This window comes from Leptopilina heterotoma, unplaced genomic scaffold (genome assembly GCF_015476425.1).
Source record: "Leptopilina heterotoma isolate Lh14 unplaced genomic scaffold, ASM1547642v1 Lhet_125, whole genome shotgun sequence".
Classification (NCBI taxonomy): domain Eukaryota; kingdom Metazoa; phylum Arthropoda; class Insecta; order Hymenoptera; family Figitidae; genus Leptopilina; species Leptopilina heterotoma.
In genome coordinates, this window is record NW_025110845.1 from 2080738 (window position 1) to 2102566 (window position 21829).

At 29.1% G+C, this 21829-nt stretch overlaps 1 protein-coding gene across 1 annotated transcript in view; it reads right to left on the reverse strand.

The window, feature by feature from the left end:
* Window positions 1-21829, reverse strand: part of LOC122512727 — a 772233-nt gene that overhangs the window by 542662 nt on the left and 207742 nt on the right. Inside the window, 1 exon segment of the mRNA XM_043628757.1 lies at window positions 17973-18176. Within this exon segment, the coding sequence (XP_043484692.1) occupies window positions 17973-18176 (204 nt within the window).

The following is a 21829-nucleotide window of genomic DNA, read 5'->3' on the forward strand; positions in this document are numbered from 1 at the left end:
AATAATAACAAATATTACTTAATAAATAATAACAATAACAAAGCTAAATTTAAATATATGTTTTGTTTAAATTTCATAAAAGCTAATTTAATTTTATTAAATAATATTATCGTTTTGCCTTCGAAATTCTTGCTTCTCATATTCTTTGAATATTTCAAATTTCGCACGAAATCATTGGAAACGGCGTTCATCGGTCAACCTACAAGCAGAGTTCCCCTCTCGTCGTTGACAATTTTCCCCTTTCTTCGTACAAATCAAGGAGAATTTCCCCATTTCTCTTGAGAAATGACTCCTCGAGACTTGCCGCTCTCGCTATGTTTCCCCCGTTTTCGCTTTCCCCTACCTACCGGAAACTACTAAGTCACCCAACTTAGCTTGAAATAATTTTGAAATTGTTACCTTTTTCTTGTACCTAACCCGAAAATTGTTATAATTAATAATAATACTCTGAATAATATTAACTTTATTATTATTCCGGAATTTTTGTCATTATTCAAGAGTATTATTTATTAACAAATAAGGGAGAATTTTCTCGTCAATTTTTCCTCGTAGTGAAAACCTCTTGTTACTCAGGCCCGAATTAATCGTTGCTAAAGGCCCGCTCTGATATTTGTATTTTTGTATTTTGGTTATTTTGTTTGGATTATTTGGTTATTTTATTTGGTTTTAAATCAGAGCAGCTACAAATTAGGAACTAATTCCCTGAAACAGTTGATGGCGAGAAAGACACGGGTCCGGATACCGAGATTTGGAAGCAGAAAGCTGTTCTTAAAGTGGAAATAGGCCTTGCCATTTTTCCAGCAATTACGCTCCTTGTCCCGGCGTAACAATACAAGATTCGTAAGGGCTACCAGTGGGGAGAAACGAAGAAGGATCAGCAGGGTACGAGCCGGCAATCATCGTTATCATCGCTCTCTTTTGATCCTGCCTTCATTAAAGACAGACGCGTTTTCTTTTTTTTCTCGAAGTCGTGATAGAATTTCCTTTTTGATTATTAAGTTAAATTTCGATTTATTTCTACTCGTCAGTGAAAATTGGATATAGCTGTGTGTCTTCTTGTTTGCTGTAAAACATTGTAAGTTTCTAAATATTAATTGAAAATGTTATATTAAAATGTGAACTATTCAACTTTAGTTCAGCCGGCCTCATGGCTAAACGAGAGACCTTTCTTTTTGTTTGTGGTTTAAATTTATTAGTTTCAAATTTATTGAAATAAATTTATTGGAAAATTGAATAGTATTAATTAATTATTTAATTTTTATTAAATAACAAATTTTACATTATGTCTCTTGTTCAGCCACGTGTTGCCTTTTTGCCACCCTTTCTCCCCTTTATTTTCTAAATTTTTACAATAAATTCTTCCCCGTTACCAAAGTTACCAACCCAACAATAATTTATTTTTATTAAATTAGTGAAAATGACCCTTCTAGCTTTCCCTAGTTACCATATTCGTTACCCTTTTAGGTGCCCCCTTCTTTTTTTGGCTGAACATTTCGTTTCATTTATAATTTTGTGAATATTTATACGTAATATTTGTATTTATTTGTTTGTATTTTATGTTTGTAAAATTGTGATTTGTGTTATATCGTATTAAATCAATTTGCTACCCTTATATGTATGATTTGAATATTTATTTAAAATATATTTTATAATTTATTGCTAATTTGTGAGTATAATTTCTTCGAACCACGACGCTTCCTTTGACCTTTTTGGTCCTAGCTAACCGGCAAAATTCTTTATATTTTATCCGTTTCTCAATCTAAATCCCTTTTGCTCTTGTTTCGAAATTTTGTGAATTCAATTTTGTATTTGAATTTGGATTTTAGTCAATTTTAAGGTTGTTTTAATTAAAATTTGGTTTTTTTAGAAGTGACGATTATCAGAGAATTAATGGTCTTATTTTTCTGTAATCTAGGTACTTAATTTGGTTTATAATTTGACTAAAATTCTTTTAAAATTTGTTTGTTTTAAGTGACGATTGTTTGAGAATCAATGGTCTTGTTTCTCGGGAATCTAGGTACTTGTTTTCGCTATTAATTTTTGAATCCTAAATTTTGGGGAATCAATGGTCTTGTTTCCTTAAAATTATACTTGATTTTGTTAATTCTCTAATTTTCTTTTTATAAGAAAATGTCCCTAGAAAGGACTGGCGCTCAACAAATTATTTGGGTTGAGAAATGTATAAAGTATTCCTCTCTCCTTCCTTCCAATTGTATTGGGTACAAAGACTTTGGCTTAAAATTTAATACTTTCTTTTGTTGTTAATATTTTTTTCTTTTGTGTAATATTTATGAAATTGGATTTAGTTTATTTGTTTGTTTATTAAAAATGGTAATTCTCTTTGTTATTATTATTATTATTATGGTTAATAATGATTTATTGATTTGACTGTTTGTTTTTACAAAATTTATAAACATGATTGGATTGTTTGTTTTAAAAATCTTATAAACATTATCGCTTTGTGAAAAACCCATTACAAGCTATATTTAATATATTTATATATATGTACATATTGTTCAACATATGAAATATAATAATATAGACAAACATAAATAAATATATAAAATATACAAAAATAAAAAAAAAGTAACATGAATAATTCCCTCACAAGGCCTTTATCTCCTGGTTCTCTCAAGATCTGTACATGTAACCCTAGAAGTATATTAAACAAAATAATTGAATAAGAAACACTTATTATGATTCGTAACCCTGACACAATCTGTTTATCTAAAACCTGTCAAACCCCTGAAAACCCTAATTGGGAAATAAAAGGATTCATCACATTTCGTCATGATATACATTATGCTAGGGGGTGGTACACTGATTTTATGCAAAAGAGAACTTGTTTCTGGTAAAATTGACCTTGAAAATTGGTATATGGGTAATTTTGAATTAACATCTGTGGGAATCCAATCTGTCATTGGAAGGATAGTAGTTATCGCCCCCAATAATCGTATTTGTGAGAAATCCAGGAATAGACTATTTACACAACTTACACAATTTCCACATCTAATTATAACAAGCGATTTCAATTCACATTCCCCCCTTTAGGGACATGATAATTATAACAATAATTGGCTTTCTCTTACTGATACATTATCTGATTTTTCCTTGATTGTCATGAATGAAGACACCCCTACATACTATAATATCCACACTGGTTATTTTAGTGTTTTGGATTTAGTTATTGTCTCTGCTTCATTGGTCGGTTATACGAAAACTGTGATTCTTGATGATTCATACTCTACTGACCATTTTCCATTAATTACAAATTTCGATATTAGACCTTCCTTTTCCATATCAAATAGTACTCGTTTTAATACATCAAAAATGAATTGGGAATCATTCCATGAAAAAATAAACAACATATTAACTAATTTACATAATCAAATTGATGCAGAATCTATTTATCATGATACTTCTACTTACCACAGAGGGCATCGAAAAATGCATTGTCGATTCGGGTGCTTTCAAACGAATAAATAAGGGACGTAAGAAAGGGAAAACTAAACCTATTTAGTGGAATGATGAATGTACCATGGCGATTGAAAAAAGATGAAAAAAACCCTTTGAACAATCCCTTTACACCTGACGAATTTCATCTTACCCTCGCCTCTTGTAAAAGAGATACTGCTCTGGGCAATGATTCTATTACCTATCCAATCCTTAAAAAACTACCAATTTCTGGTCGAAAGCTCTTACTAGAAAATTTTAATTATTTTTTTAAAAACTGTGTTTTCCCTGAATCTTGGATAGATAATCTTCTATTATTTATACCAAAACCTGAAGGCTTTAGGGCTTTCATCCCATTTCGCTATCATCCAATATTTTCAAATTATTTGAAAGATTGGTTCACCGCAGGTTGAAGTTTTTAGCTGAAAATTGTGGTTGGTTACCCTTCTTTCAATTCGGATCTAGAAAGACAAGATCATCTACTGATTGCACAGCCGTTGCCTATTCTGATATCCTTTTAAGTTTTGAGAGGGGTGAGTATCTGTTAGCCGTGTCAATTGACATAATGGGTGCGTATAACTGCGTCAGACATGATCAATTTTATGACCTTCTCACGCAATCTCTATTTCACCAAAGATGATTCCAACCCAAGAACAACTTATGTCGGTATTCCACAAGGAGGCGTCCTATCAACATTCCTCTATAACGTATACACAAGTCAAATCATGAACTACATAAATCTCAATACAAAAGCAACAATTTATGTTGATGATATTTTTTATACACTTCACATAAGAACATCGACAATGGTATTCAGGAACTGAACACTTCCATCAATAAAATTTCAATGTAGTTAAGGGGTTACGTACAGTTAGAATTTTCAAAAATTCGATTTTTTTAAAATTGCATTTTCTAAAAATATAACATTTTAAGAGTATTCTCTAAAAATTTGAGACAAATCGGACTATTATAGAACATCCTTGACTATTAAAGATTCTAAATTTCCCTATAAAATTGTTGATTTAATCCTAAATTCCGCTTCAGTAATTATTCCTCCAACTAGGATTGTCTCTATCAGTGACGTCTTTACATGGGGAAAAGAGAATATGTTGTTACAATCAAAAAGACTTTGGCCGTATAAAAATCATTTTATAACCGCTGAAAGAGTTTTGAATAAAATTAAATACGAAACAAAAAGACCATGGTATCGCGGGATGGAATTATCAAAGGGTTACACCAGTTTGGTAACTCGACTTCGTATCAATCACATTTGTAATGTCAAGGTGAGAAATCTCTTAAACATTTAATAAACGATTGCCCATTACTCTCTCCGGCAAGACCTAGATTTTTCGGATATTTGAACGCTATAGATAGAAACTTTTCTACTCCTCTGCATGACCTTGATAAATACATATTTACACCTAACAAAGAATTAGTAACTGAAATACATAAATTTTTCTATCAAGTCCAAAATAACTATATTCAATTATATCTATATTGCAATTAAACAAATTTATAGAATTTATCCAATAAATATAAATTAAATTATACATATCTAATCATTCACAATTATTTTTATAAATAAATACTACATAATGTTTTAAAAAAAATTCACATAAAATATAAATGAATAATTATTCAAATCACAACAATATCATTGTGACACTTCAATACACTATTTTGATCTATCTGTTTTATTTCTTGCACACTTACCCATCCATATTTTATCCAAGTTAAAGTGTTAGACTATATTAAACTCACGGACGAAGAAGAAGTCCTTACCCTTGACGAAAGAGAAAATTTTCCCCTTTCACATGTTGAACGTCCAATCGCTCTCTGGGACTTTTTCATCATCCGTGCGGTTGATATAGTCAAACAGTTTATTTTTTGTGTCCCGTCAAAAATGTTATATTAGTCGTTATTTTAATTTGTTATTTTACTAATTGCTTTTCAATGCTCATAGCTAAAAATTATTTCACTGTAAACACTCACTATTCACTATTTCACTTGACACTCTAATTTTCCATTTTCGTAAAGAAATTGTAAAAATATTAATTTTTATAAGAGAATAGGCTGTTACAAAATTGCGATTTTGGTGTTTGGTTTGTTTACATTTCACAACTTGGAAATGCCCTTAAAAGGAGGTGTTTGAATTTTATTTTTTATCAATCTCCATAAATTGTCTCCATCCCTAAAGAGAAAATAAAGACTTTTGGACAGTGAAAATACGATTTAAACTTTTTCTTATTAATAAACACAATTCTTTGATTCGTTGGGTTCAATGAATTTTAAAAAAGTTTAACATTTAGTCTAAAAAAATCTGACATTAGGGACTTTTTATAGTTTCTGGTTTCTTTATAATGCTAAAATAGAAAAGGTTGTTGGTAAAGTAGATAATATTTTAATATCACTTTACCATTGTGTGACGTCCAAAGCTTAAAAATCAACAGTTATAAAACTTAAAGATAGAATAAAAGGAAATTGTACCTAAGAATATCCTTCCGATACCTTCCAAAAATAAAGGCACCTTTTTCGTAATCTTGCGTAACTATCTAAATCGCTCAGACGCCTATGCACTCTCACATTCAAATAATTCCAGACATTCAGCAAACAGTATGTGTCTATACCCAAAAATTCTAAATTCTTCAAAATTAATTATTTTATAAATTCTACAGTTATTGTTTAAAGTTAAACGTTTACTAACCTTAAACTTAGTTAAAACATAAAGTATGAGAATGAGTGTGATAATTTACAAATAATAAATAAAAATTATTTTTATACAATTACTTTAACAAAACTGATTTTAATTCTGTCAATTCTATGTTAATTATATACAAAAATTATTGTGTATAATTATTTATAAACAATTTTTAAACATTTAAATAATTCGTATTTAATTTCAATTAATTCTTATAGACAATTAAATTATTATTAATTATTTTATACCTATAATACATGCATAAAAAGTCCCACTTCTGGTGCAAGGAAAATGTGCGAGAAATGGCGTTTTATAGCAAACGATCATATAAATACTCCCGTATATTTATTTAGTATATAAACGGGCTTATATTGTTCCTAGTCTCTTTATTTCACAGTTTTCATTTAACAGCCAATCAGAAACGTTGTAGTGACTTGCTAGTTAAAGCGGAAGCACAACTAAAAATGCGCCATCTGTGAGAAAAATGCAAAATAGAATGCATGTCGGTAAAAAAGTCAACACGACATTTTCTGAGAGTTTATAACCTTCTTGATGAGAATGTCTTCTTGAAATGGCATAAATTATTATTCTTTTAAGTTGGTTTTTTGTAACCCCCTGACCATGGAGCTGCCCCTGGACTCTGTCGGGGAGTGACCCCCCGAACCCCCCACGCGACCAGACATTTATGAGAACTTGATAGTATAACAGTGCAATTGTTTGTGTTCTTCATTGTATATCAGTGCAATGCAATGCTATTTTCAATTAATCAAGTTATTTTAAGTTATAAAATAACAATTTACGTACACTACTGTCCACGAGTATCAGGACGATTACACGCTACTCTATGAAAAAACACGCCATCGCTTTTTTAATCATATCTCTAAATAAAAGGAGATACAAAAAAAATTAAATACCGTTAGAAAGCTAATTGAATTTTGAGTCAAATAAGCCGTCTTTGAAGTCATTTCATCAACTATTTTTTGAGTTGTACAGTGAGAAAGAAATAAAAAAGTTATCGTTTTTTCTCGTTTTTGTCTCTTGACTTCAACTTTTTTAAAAATCTAGAAAAATTTAGATAAAATTTTTTTAAAAACACAGAAATCTTCGTTAGAATTTCAGCTTTAAAATAAACCTTCAAAAATTAAAAAATGTTAATCCGTCTTCGATTTATCATTAAAAGTGTGAATGAATGAAGACGAATTAACCTTTTTTAATTTTTGAAGACTTATTTTAAAGATGAAATTCTAACGAAGATTTCTGTGTTTTTAAAAAGCATTTGTCGAAATGTTTCTAGATTTTTGAAAAAGTTAAAGTCAAGAGACCAAAACGAGAAAATTTAATAATTTTTTTTATTGAGTGATAAGCGTTAAATCCTTCCATAGTTCCATGATCATTTATTTTACTACTAACAATTTTTTTTATTTCATTTCCACTCTACAAGGGACCATCCACATATTACGTAACACTTTAAGGGGGAGGGGGGGTCAAAAAATTTGTGACACCCTGCAGAGAAAATGGCGCTAATGTATGTAATAGAGTGTGACATGGGGAAGGGGGGGTCAAAAATGGCCAAGAATAGTGTGACGTAATATGTGGATGGCCTCTAACTCAAAAAATAGTTAACAAAATGACATCAAAGACGGCTTATTTGACTCCAAATTTAATCAGCTTACTAACCGTATTTAAATTTTTTTTGTATTGATGTCATGTTTTTTCATTAAGTCGCGTGTAATTTTCCTGATACTCGTGGACGGTAGTGTATATAAAATTTTTTATATGATAAATTTGTCATTATTAATCATATTTTATTGTTTAAAAATTATTGTTAATAATTTTCATTAACCCTTTAACCCCCAAATGTGCTCATTTTTATCTTCGGTTTTCAAGCTCATAATATTAAAAGGAAAAATGATTAAAAATTCTACAAGGACATATCCATAGGGGAGTGTAAGGTATGGTGGCGGACTTGTCAAATCTGGCATATAACGTCACATCTGAAGCCCCTTATCACTATGGTCGATGTCTTTTATCGTGATGACATTTTATATGCAGTAGTTAATGATCAAACGCGTGCTTTGTACTTTAAGTGATTTTGAATAAAAAAGTAGTGAAAAAAAGAAAAAAAGTTTTATTGGATATGTGTGTTAACAGTGCCAGAGTGAAGATTTTTTGAAAATTGAGTCTGGTAAATGTATGGAACGTATTGTTTAGACATTGGACAACAGTTTTTTGTATTTCAAATTTTTCTCAATTCGCGCTGTATATGAAAGTAACACCATCATATTTTCATCAATAGCTTACTGTAAGGTGTGATGGCGCAATTTTTGTAACGTACAGTGGCGGATCATTTTTTGCACGAGTTTCAATTGTCTTTGCATTTTTTGTGTACTAATGCCTCATGTGCTCCAACGCAACAATTCTCGAATATGTGACACTTGCGGTCTTCTCTTATTCTAGTTGCGTTAAAACAGCCACCAGCTACTTCACATGTCCAAATTGTAACCATAACTGAAATGAAACTTTTTTTTCTATAATGTAAAATCATCAGTTTTTTCTCTTTCTGTTATTTTTCATCATTTTTAGTAGTTTTAATAAATAATTTTAACATCTACATAATATTTTAGTTAAATACACCATAGGCGCCACCATACCTTACAACTTTCAAAAATAAAAAAAATCAGTTTTTTGCGCCAAGAGCTGTAAAATTTCACTGAATTTAAATTTTAACAGCCGCTTCTGACATAAATATGCTTAATAGATGTCAGCAACTGCCTGCTTTTAAAATTTTGAAAAATATTGTTTTTTGAGAGAGGGAGACGCAAAAAAGAAAGTGTCCGCCACCATACCTTACACTCCCCTACGTTTTTAGGGTCGCTCTTTCAAATAGCATGTTTAAAATTTCCAAAAAGTGACGATTAAACCTTATTTTTTTAAAAATACTCAAAAAATACAAGATTTTGGAAAGTAATTTTTTTTTCATCTTCAATTTTAGTTGTCATATCGATTTTTCTAAATCATCTAAGGTATAAAAAACGTATTCCCGATAGTTTAAGTTTGAAAATATGTTTTGCGTATTAAAATTTTTAGTATTTTTTGATTTAAAATGGCGCATAAAAATAAACAATTTTCCAAAATTTAACACAGGATAAATACAATTTTCAAAAGTTCATGAAATCGATTGAAATTTGTTACTCGGGGGTTTTCGGGGTCGCTGATTACGAATCTAAAGTCAAATTTAAAAAATTCAAAATAGCGTATCTAATATGGCGGACAACAATATTAAAAATTCATCGTATTGGCTTCAAATTTTTTACTCGGGGGTTTTCGGTATTGCTGATTACGAATCTGAAGTCTGATTTTAAAAATTCAAAATGTCAGATCACTTAGGTACCAATTTGTCGAAAACCACTTAACGGATATAGTTTTTTTTAAACTACTTGTACATTAATGGACTGTAATCTGGTCTTTCGGTTTTACAAATAAATTACTTTATTTAAAGTTGTTTGCTTATTCAACAAAAAATCAAGAAAACGGGTAATTATTTTTTCGAAATGTCACAGAAAATTTAAAAATAAATATTTGTCTTTATCGAACGATCAGATTTTAGTCCTTTGTATATAAAATCATCAGAACAAAGTGTGATAAAAAAATTATTTGGAGTTGAGAAAATGGTACTTAAAAATAGGCTTTTTTCAATGGAATTTTACATTAATTTTTTTATGCCCCCTTAACAAGGAAAGGAATTAAAATCATGATGAATTAAAATCTGCCTTAGAAAAAATATTATCGGACTTACACTCAGATTCAGCATCGCCATCATGCAAGTAAGATTCGCCAGAATTATTAGCGGATAAAATTATGTTAGCATTGATATATTTTGTCGTGTACCATTTAAATTTTTTAAAATCTAACTTCAGATTCGTGATCAGCGACTCCGAAAGCCCCCGATAAACACATTTGAAGCAAATATATTAAGTTTTAATGTTGTCGTCCGGCATATTAGATCCACTATTTTGAATTTTTAAAATATGACTTTAGATTCGTAATCAGCGACCCCGAAAACCTCCGAGTAACAAATTTGAAGCCAATACGATGAGTTTTTAATATTGTCGTCCGCCATAATGGATCCGCCGTTTTGAATTTTTTAAATTTGACTTTAGATTTGTAATCAGCGACTCCGAAAACCCCCGAGTAACAAATTTCAATCGATTTCATGAACTTTTAAAAATTGTATACATCCTGTGTTAAATTTTGGAAAATTGTTTATTTTCAGGCGCCATTTGAATCAAATAATACAAAAAATCTTAAAACGCAAAACATATTTTCAAACTTAAACTATCGGGAATACGTTTTTTATACCTTAGATGATTTAGAAAAATCGATATGACAACTAAAATTGAAGATGAAAAGAAAAATTACTTTCCAAAATTTTGTATTTTTTGAGTATTTTTGAAAAAATTAGAGTTAATCGTCACTTTTTGGAAATTTTGACCATGCCATTCGAAAGAGCGACCCTAAAAACGTATGGATATGTCCTTGTAGAATTTTTAATAATTTTTTCCTTTTAATATTATGAGCTTAAAACCGAAGTTAAAAATTAGCACATTTGGGCTTTAAAGGGTTAATCTGAATATTGTAAATTAATTTTCAACACAAAATTATGTAAAATTTACAGAAACTTGTTGAAAAAGTGAATTTTGGCTTCATCTTTTGGAAACGGCAATAATTCTAAAACTCTTTTTACTCAATAACATCCCTATCTTAAATGCGCCGACGCAATTTCTTTTTTTGCAAGACTGGGCCTGGAGGGCCCAATAAAATCCTTTGACTAATGTGTTTTCCGACATTTTCTTTTTTACGGATTCAATTACTACAATTTTCCAACCTCCTTTTCCTCCATCTTGAGACAATTGATCCCAAAAACCAACCCTAACTCAAAAAATAGGAAGGGACATGAATATAAAAATATGAACTTTGTAGAAAAACCTCAGTTCTAATTCTTTTAAAATAATAAAAACAATCATTCTGAAGTTCAAGATCAATTCTTAAAATAAATCAGTTGTGGTTTTGAGTTTAAATTGTATTAAAAATAATTCAAATAGTTTCAATTAAAAAATCCAAAAGAAGGAAGCCAAGGCACGGTGGGCTTGAACCAACTTTAAATAAAAAGTCTTTCGAAATGCGATTTTTTGTGGATTCCAACACTGGAGACCTCCCTGAGTATTTTGCAATAAAAATTAAAATAATCCATCGGGCCGTTTTTGAAAAAAGTAATTTTTAGTATTTCTATCGTGAACTTTGTATACAAGCACTTTAAAAAAGGTACAAAATCAAATTTAATTTCAATTTCATGAGTGTAAAATAGTATTTTGGATCGCATAATCTGAATTTGATGTTGGATTTAAGAATTTTAAAATGGCGAATCCAATATGGCGACGAAAAAGTTTAAAAAATGTTTAGATCTACTTGAACCTCAATACTTAAGGGGTTTCGGGGTTGATAAATCTGAATTCAATGTTAGGTTTTGAAAATTAGAAATGGCGGATCTAATATGGCGACCAAAAATTTTAAAAATTGTTTAGATTTGCTTGATACTCATTACTCGGAGCTTTTGGTATCGCCGAATATGAATCCGAATTCCGTATTTGAAAGAATTACTTTTATTAAAAAAGGAAATAGACAAATAAGATTATATCAATAATGGCATCACTTACAATTAAAATTAACACTTATTTACACATTATAGCACTGTAATAATTAATCAATTAAAACTGCTTTGATTAATCTTTGGACGGGAAAGCGGGGTTCATTAGACCCCGCAAGTATCTATTTTTAAAAAGGAAATAGACAAATAAGATTATATAAATAATGACATCACTTACAATTAAAATTAACACTTATTTACACATTATAGCACTGTAATAATTAATCAATTAAAACTGCTTTGATTAATCTTTGGACGGGAAAGCGGGGTTCATTAGACCCCGCAAGTATCTATTTTTCAAATTTCTCCAAATCCGTATGAAAAAATGAATTCATCCTAGAAATTCTCTTAAATAGACTAAAAGTACCACCGAATAATCTGAATATTTTTACAGTTTTCATATTCCAACTGTAAATTATGTCACGTGGGTAGTAAAACATTTTACCAGCACAAACTGGCAATCGGGGTCCAGAGGACCCTGCAATGTCATAATAATAAAAATTGTACTAATTGTGCTATATACAAATAACAAAATAGTATTTTTCTTTCAAGAAATTTGCGCCTACACAAATTAATCCTGCCTTGCACTCAGAACGGTGTGTGTATTTCCCGGCAAATCTAACAGTTAGTTAAATTTAAAATCTTAATCATTATTTTTATATTTTAAATTTAATGCATTAAAATTTATAATATAATAAAAAGAAAACAAAATATATACAAAGATCTACGTTTTTCTAAGCGTTTTTAAAGCGGGGTCCAATGGACGCTTACGTAATTTTTTTAGCTTGCCCGCCCAAGGGTTAAAAAATATTTCAACAATGGAGACCATTAAATCCACATACCATTTTAAAAATTTTGTTTACCATATTGGATCCACCATTTCTAATTTCCAAAAATTGACATTGCATTCAGATTAAGCGACCCCAAAAACCCCCAAGAATTGAGTTTCAAGTATATCTAAACAATTTTTAAACTTTTTAGTCGCCATATTGGATCCGCCATTTTTAATTTTCATAACCTAACATTGAATTCAGGTTTAATGACCACGAAAACCCTCAGTATTGAGGTTCAAGTAGATCTAAAACAATTTTGAAATTCATAAATCCAAAATCAAATTCAGATTATGCGATCCAAAATACTATTGTACACTCATGAAATTAATATTAAATTTGATTTTGTACCTTTTTTTAAAGTGCTGGTATACAGAGTTCAGGATGGAAATACTAAAATCTACTTTTTTCAAAAACGGCCTGATGGATTATTTTAATTCTTATTGCAAAATTCTCTCTCTCTCTCTTACTCACTCTCACAAAATAGGTGCTTTTAGATAGCAGCCGACAGGAACTAAAAGCCATTCATTTGTTCACTTGAATGAAAATGTCGACTTTTTTCCCATGGGCAAAAAAACAGCTAGTCCCATGCGTTATTTGTGCTCATGGGAAAAAAGGCCGCCATTTTCATACAAGTCGAACAAGTGAATGACTTTTACTTCCTGTCGTCTGCTATCTGAAGTCGCCAGTTTTGTACCTTTGGAATAAAAAAAAATCGTATTGTTGCTTAATATACTATTTATTCCTTAAAAAAAGAATTGTAGTTGGTTGACGACTATTTAGTTAGTAGACGCAAGTCTAGATTAAAAAATAATTACTTAAAAGAATATTGTTATATAATATTCTTAAAGATTTATACGTAAGTTGCCTTTCTAAAGTAACAATTGACATTTAATTAAATTACAACTATTATTGTCTAATCAGTCTTATTAATAGACGTAATTAATATTTTTACATTCCTTTACCCATGCGTAAATTATTTTTCTCCTTATTTACAACTTTTCCATAAGGAAATAAAAAAATAACAGTGCTATAAAATCTCTATAAAATCTTTGCACATTTTAGTTTATTATTATTATTTAAAGCTTTATTTGTAACAATCTATGCATTATTTCATTCTTCAATGTTCCTTTATAATTTCCAACCGTTTTTTCTATCAAATTTTATTTAATAACAGATTTATTTGACATTTACCAAATGTCTAACAAATACGTGTGTAGATACCCACGTAGGTAAACATTTGCCAAATCGAATCGGTAAACATGATTTAAGTAATTTTAAGTGAAATTTAAGTGAATATACAATTTTTGAGGGAAAATTAAATTATAGATAAAGTGGAAAGTGAAAAAATAGATTTTAAGTGAAAGTATAATGAAAATTTTTTATTTTAATTTAAATCTTTTTTTAAATAATATTGTTAAACAATTTTTATCCTGAACATTCATTGCAACTATCAAAATAAGAGTGATATGTAATGAAACAAGTTTTTTTTCAATATTTGTGACTAAAAAAACAATTTGTTTTGTGATGAGAAAATGCGTCCGCTATTGTCGGCTTAAATAAAAGGTCATACGCGATATTTTGTCAGACCAAATTTTGTCCGATGCGATTTTAAATCGAAAATATAGTTTTAATGAAACAAAAATTTAAAAAATTTGGTGTTTTTTTTGTATAAACAATCATAACTTTCAATCCTCAAGTCAAAAGTTCAATTTTCTTGCAGATGCTGAATAAGGACGAAAAATACATAAAAAACACGATGTGCAAATTTATTTTAGCCCAACATCTTTGAAAATGGTAAGTGCAAATGTTAAGAGAAAAAAACGGTCTTTTGGGACTAAATGAGTTGAGAAGAAGAGGAAGAAAAAAGATTCAACAGGTCAAACTACATAAATTTCTTCTATACTTTAAAAAGTCCCAATAGCCTAGGTTCCCGTGTAGAAATTTCCCCATTTGTCCCTATCTCTAGTAGGGACCTCGCTAGATTCTGACTAGAATCTCTAGTCTAGAAAAACTAGTCGGGCTTCAATCAAATTCTAGTTAGATAATTCAGACTGGGAAAAACTCACTAGGACCTTATCGATTTCAAACTAGACAAACTAGTGTACAAGTATGACATACATAAATTATCTTTCTATAGATATAAATAATTCAGATTAATAGATAGAAAAACTTACTAGCATTATTTATTAAAAAATTTTGCATATTATTTAATTATTTAATTTTTTAACATTTTTTAAACAAAATTTTAAATATTGTAGAATATTTTTACAAAAAATTCCAATAAAGCAATTTTATTAAATAAAAATCTTTTATTTAATATGTAAATTAAAAGAATAAAACATAAATAAATATTAATTATGTGGGTATAACTAATTTTTATTACCTAAATATTGTAATATTATTCGTAAAAATAATTTTTTTTTAAAAAGATATGTATGTGCAATTATACTTTAAAATGTTTTTCACAATTAATGCAAGTATTTAATAATAATTAAAAAGATGCTATAATATTATAATTACAATAATAAATTGAATAATATAATTATAATAATTATAGTAAATATAAAAAGCACTGCAATTAGTAATGTTTAATTTTTCAATAATGTCATAATTAATTACTATTAACTATCATTAGGAATGCAGAGTTAAATAAGAGTGATGAATAATAACTCCCTAAAATTCAAAATATTATGAATTAATTATATCTATAACGTTATTGAAAAATTAAACATAACTAATTTATTACATTACTTTTTATATTTTTATATTTACTATAATTGTTTTAATAAATAATAATAATAATAAATAATATAATAATAAATAATATATTACAATATTTAGTTAATAAAAATTAATTATATCCACATAATTAATATTTATTTATGGTTTATTCTTTTTTAATTTACTTAATAAATAAAAGATTTTGTTTAAATAATTAAAAAATTAAGTAATCAAATAATATGCAAACTTTTTTAATAAATAATGCTTGTAAGAATCATCTAACTAGAATTAGATTGGAACCCGACTAGTTTTTCTCGACTAGAGATTCTAGTCAGAATCTAGCGAGAGCCCTACTAGAGATAGGGACAAATGGCGGAATTTCCAAACGGGATGTACTTTAAGCGGAAGTCCATCCAACCTATCATGGCCGAGAGGTATGTGTATCCGTCTGGTGTCCCCAAGGTCCAAGGTTGGAACCCTCATAGGCACGAGATTTTTCGTGTGCAACAATCATTAATAATGTTAATATGAATGGAGAATTCAATTATAAATAAGTTAAGTTGAAAAATAATAATTTTTAAAACCGGTAGAAGTGAACTAGAACTTCTAGTCGGGGCCCTATCAACTAGAGCGTGACAAAATCGACTAGAACCCCACCAGTTTCTCTAGTTGGAGCCCTTTTTCAAATGGGGTAAACTGGTGAGGTCCCCACTAGAACCCGACCACCATTTCTACACGGGTTTAAATGATCATTCAGAAGTTTTAGTGTGAATGAAAATAAATTTGACATTTTTAATTTTTAAATGCTGATTACAGGCTCGCATTTACCGATCCCAAATACATCAGAGTGAGTATTTTTAGAAGAATTAGTTAGCAATGTATTTGGATTCAGCGACCTCAAAATACCAAGAGTAAGATTTTCCAACAGGATTTGTTGAATATACCTAACAATTTTTAAGTTCATATTTTGAAGCTGCCATTTTGAGATTTTTAATGTTTTACGGATTTTATAGCAAATCTACCAAAAACTGTCTTTCTTCTACGTAAAATACACGGGAGATTTCAGGGGTAGGGCGGCACCAGTAAATATTAATTAACTATAAATTTTTGTAAATTACTGAAGGTAAAGTCTTAAATTATGCTTTGTGCTTTACAAATTTTCTTTTGAGAAATTATTTTTTTATCCCACATGCACAAAAATGGCGCTTTTAGATAGCTGACTACAGGGAGTAAAGTCACTCATTTGTTCGACCATATGAAAATGGCGACCTTTTTTTCCCATGGGCAAAAAAAACAGCTAGTCCCATGCGTTATTTGTGCTCATGGGAAAAAAGGCCGCCATTTTCATACAAGTCGAACAAGTGAATGACTTTTACTCCCTGTCGTCTGCTATCTGAAATCGCCACTTTTGTGCCTTTGGAATAAAAAATATCGTAAGTAACACGGGACTTAAAGGCTGCCAATTTATTTACGATGATTTTTGTGCCACTCGTTCCGGTCTCGGGCCACCCTCGACGTGCCGCCACAAAAATCACCGTAAACAAATGGCTGCCTTTATACCTTTGTTGCTTAATATACTTTTAAAACAAACAAGTTTTATACTTTAAAAATGTCAAACCAGTGCACTTGTTATTTGTAATGTTTGTTTAGAACAAATTTAATTAATTTTTGTGAATAATTTTTCTGGAAAATCTTTCTGCATGTTAACTTTATTGATTTCAAGACTTTTAAATTATTTTTAACTATTTTATAAAATTTTAAAAATACATCTTTTTTTAATTTATCATTTAAACCAATACTTTTTTTCTATAAAATCAAGCATTTAGAAATATGGGTTTCTTGAATGTGTGTCTAATAAAGAGGAATGATTACAATTTCAAATTATATCACTGAATTGTCTATTACAGATACTTGAATAATTTTTTTTATATTGTTTATACTCCTGCCCTATTGGCCTTACGCACTTCGACAAGAGTCCCCGAGAAATACTTTTTGGATTAAGCATAACCATTCTACTTAGAAATTTTTCTATATATTAACCTAATTTGCGTCTACAGCCGACTTTATTAGGAGTACTCGCATTCCGCCTGGACCACCCGTCAATGGGTTTTCTCGCCAGAGAAGAGGGAAACTGTAGAAAACCTCTCCTGAGTACAACCGGTTTATCGACAGTCGAGTTCTAATGGTGTGTACCGGACAATAATCGACGGTGCACATCATTATACCTCAACGTCAAACCTCCCGCTCAGATTATGCTTGAATAATTAAAATGTTACAAAATTTGTTTTAAAATATAAATATCTTCACAATAATGTTTATAAAAATACGTCAATAACGTTTGATTGCATATTGAGTACTGATGATCGTCAATTAGAAATTATAATTAGTTCTTAATTTTACAAATTTGTGTACAGTACGTGCTACGTTATTCAACTTGTTGTTATTTTAAGAACTTTGATAATAATAATTAGTACAAGTATTTTAACTCAGTTATGGATCTTTTGAATTACTCAGCTGTTAAAAAATACTAAAATCTATTAATATTTTATTGCGTTAAGCTTACCATACTATCATATTGTCCATGTAATGAATATCCAGTTTGATCATGTTCTCTTGAAAGTCGAGGACATGATGAATACTGAGATAAATTAAGATGAACATTTGTCCCTCTTAATGCTGCAACCACAATATCAGTAAGTACGTCTTGCAAATGACTTTCTTTTACATCTTTTTTTATCGTTCCGACTGCAGCAAGTGATACTTTGATCTGTGGAAGAATAATAATCGATTAGTAATTTTTTCTAATTACAATAACTTTATAATATTAAGTTTTAATTTTATTTATTTAATTAATTATAACTGATTTTTTCTGACTATTATTTGAAGTAGAGGCATTTCACGTCAGAAGTATCACGATTTGCAAAGGGTCTGCCGATTTTTGCAAAACTTTGTGGGATTATAGTTCTATATAAAAGACTTCTTTCCCCCAAATTTTTTCAACAAAAATTTAAAATTGTTGAAGATATGATACGCCATTTTGAATTTTAATATTAATTTTATAAAATTTTGAATTTTTCGAAATATTGTTTATGGATTTTTATAAAACTTACACATTTTTTAGGTAAAAGTATGTACTTTAAAATGCAAATAAAGTTAATAAAAAAAATTAATTTTTAATTAAAAAAATTAAAAAACATTTTTGTTAAACATTTTTTTGTTTATTTACTCCTTTCTGAGAAAAACGTTATTAACATATTTGGATTCCTTGTGAATTCACCTTTAATTTCATAAAAAAAATTGATAGAGACTCAACTGGTTCCAGAGATATTGAATTTTTTGTAAAAAAGCGTCGCCGCGCCATAGCACCAAACTGCACAAGTCGCGTAGTACGTTACCGCAGTCGTGCATTGCTGCTGTAACTATGACTATTTTTTACAAAAAATTCAATATCTCCGGAACCACTTGAGTCTTCATCAATTTTTTTTTATGAAATTAAAGGTGAATTCACAAGGAATCCAAATATGTTAATAACATTTTTCTCAGAGAGGAGTAAATAAACAAAAAATTGTTTAAAAAATTTTTTTTTTTATTTTTTTATTTAAAAATTAATTTTTTTTATTAACTTTATTTGCATTCTAAAGTACATACTTTTACCTGAAAAATGTGTAAATTTCATAAAAATCCATAAACAATATTTCGAGATATTTAAAATTTTATAAAATTAATATTAAAGGGTCAGTCCATTATATTTCATCTAAAGTCGCTGCGGCCAATTTTTAAAAAAATCTCATAATTTGTAAAAATGATGTTTAATATCCATAGAATTCATTTTTAAGAATTATTTTATAAAATTTTTTGAATTTAACTTAGAATTTTAATTTTTAAGTTGAGTTGGACAGAAAAAAGGTTAGATTGACAGTTATGAAAATTTAATAAAAAAGCATGGAAATAATTTAGATAATACAAATTTCTTGATTAATATTTGTTAAAAATGGGCTTATTTACTTGAATAAATAGATTATTATGTAAACATACCCAAAATAATAGATAAAAATTGATTTTAAAATTTACCTATGAAATGTCAAAAGTCACTGCATTTTAATTACATTTTTCTAAAAAGTTTATAAATATTAAACAAATTTATTACTACATAATGTAAAGTACTTTCAATGTACTTTCATATCATGTGCTAACTTTTTAATTTTATAATAAAGAAATATGAAAATTTTTACCTTTAATATTGTGTGTTTCATGATTTTTAGTGATTTTAATCACTTATTTCTTCTCAGGTGCAAGACTAAAAAATCCAATTTTTGTCTTAATATTTAAGTTTGAACTTCTTTTCTATTCTATTAAATTTTGGTGATGGAGAACGAGCTACTTTTCATTTTAAATTTAGTTTAAAAAATCTGCTGAAAAAACGAATTTGTTGGTTAAAATGCAAGTAGATTTTTGCAAGACTACTGTGATAGCCAACTTCAGTTTTATAAAATTACCTGCAATTTAACCAACAAACTCGCTTTTGGAAGCAGATTTTTTAAACATGAATAAAACTGAAAAGTAGCTCGTTCTCCATCACCAAAATTTAATAGAATGGAAAAGAAGGTCAAACTTAAATATTAAGACAAAAATGGGATTTTTTGGTCTTGCACCTGAGAAGAAATAAGTAATTAAAATCACTAAAAATCATGAAACACACAATATTAAAGGTAAAAATTTTCATATTTCTTTATTATAAAATTAAAAAGTTAGCACATAATATGAAAGTACATTGAAAGTACTTTACATTATGTAGTAATAAATTTGTTTAATATTTATAAACTTTTTAGAAAAATGTAATTAAAATGCAGTGACTTTTGACATTTCATAGGTAAATTTTAATATCAATTTTTATCTATTATTTTGGCTATGTTTACATAATAATCTATTTATACAAGTAAATTAGCCCATTTTTAACAAATATCAATCAAGAAATTTGTATTATCTAAATTATTTCCATGCTTTTTTATTAAATTTTCATAACTGTCAATCTAACCTTTTTTCTGTCCAACTCAACTTAAAAATTAAAATTCTAAGTTAAATTCAAAAAATTTTATAAAATAATTCTCAAAAATGGATTCTATGGATATTAAACATAATTTTGACAAATTATGAGATTTTTTAAAAATAGGCCGCAACGGCTTCAGGTGAAATATAATGGACTGACCCTAAAATTCAAAATGGCGCATCTTCAACAATTTTGAATTTTTTTGAAAAAATTTGGAGGAAAGAAGTTTCTTATATAGGACTATAATCCCACGAAGTTTTGCGAAAATCGGCAGACCGTTTGCAAATCGTGATATTTCTGACGTGAAATGCCTCAGTAATTAAACTTACAAGTAATACTATTCAATCGGCGATTACCAACTGTCTAAAAAGAGGTCCTACTTTAGAAGGCCTAAAAATAGCGCTTCAAAAAAAATTTTTTAATTTCACATATGGGGCGTTGTATACTCAGGGTAAACTTTGAATCACAGATTTTCTTCATAATTTGACATTTTGTTGTTTTACCGGACATACATAAGTTGTGTAAAAAGTTTTCAAAATTTCGATTATTATACAAGATATTGTTATTTTAACTTTTAACCCTTACAACAAAAGGATATCCTGAGGATATCTTCAGGATGTCCTTAATAAATGTCAGATATCCTAAGAAAATCCACATGATATCCGTAGGTTATCCGTGGGATATCCAAACTGCCGCTTGGCAGGATATCTTCGGGATATCGAGACGATATTCTCAAGATATCCTGGAGATATAATTAAAATATCTCTAAAATGCCCTGAGATTATTTCTAGGACGTTTAGAGTCAATGTGCAAAAATATTAACATTATTTACTTATATTTGAAATATAGGGGAAGTGCGCCGGTTGTGGACACGCTCCGGTTGTGGGGACCCCTACGTAAACTTCAACGGCAAGCAGACTTTACTGATCTAAGTATTGCAAGCCGTGTTCGTTGACAATACGGACTTTTCGTATTGATAACGAAACAAATATATGCATTTGTGTAATAACTGTGAGCATAATAAAGAAAATTTGCATTAAATAAATAAAAAAGTAATTTTGTATTGTTTTCGAAGAGCAACATATGGGTGTAGATTTGTTCAGAAAAAAAGGGTTTGATTTTTTTTTGCAGTGTTGTCATTATATTTTGTAATTTACCTTCGTGTTTAACCAAAATCCTGCATCACAAAATGTGTTGGTCTTTTTAAAAAATGACTGTCATTCCCGGTTGTAGGCATCCTTATGTTAAGGAGGCTCTACCATCTGACAATGATGTAGACTACTGTCTCATCTATCTAAACTTTCTGCCAAGGAAATTGACAGCCGCAAACTCCATTAAATGCATTGAATATAGTCGTTCAGTGCATTAGAAGT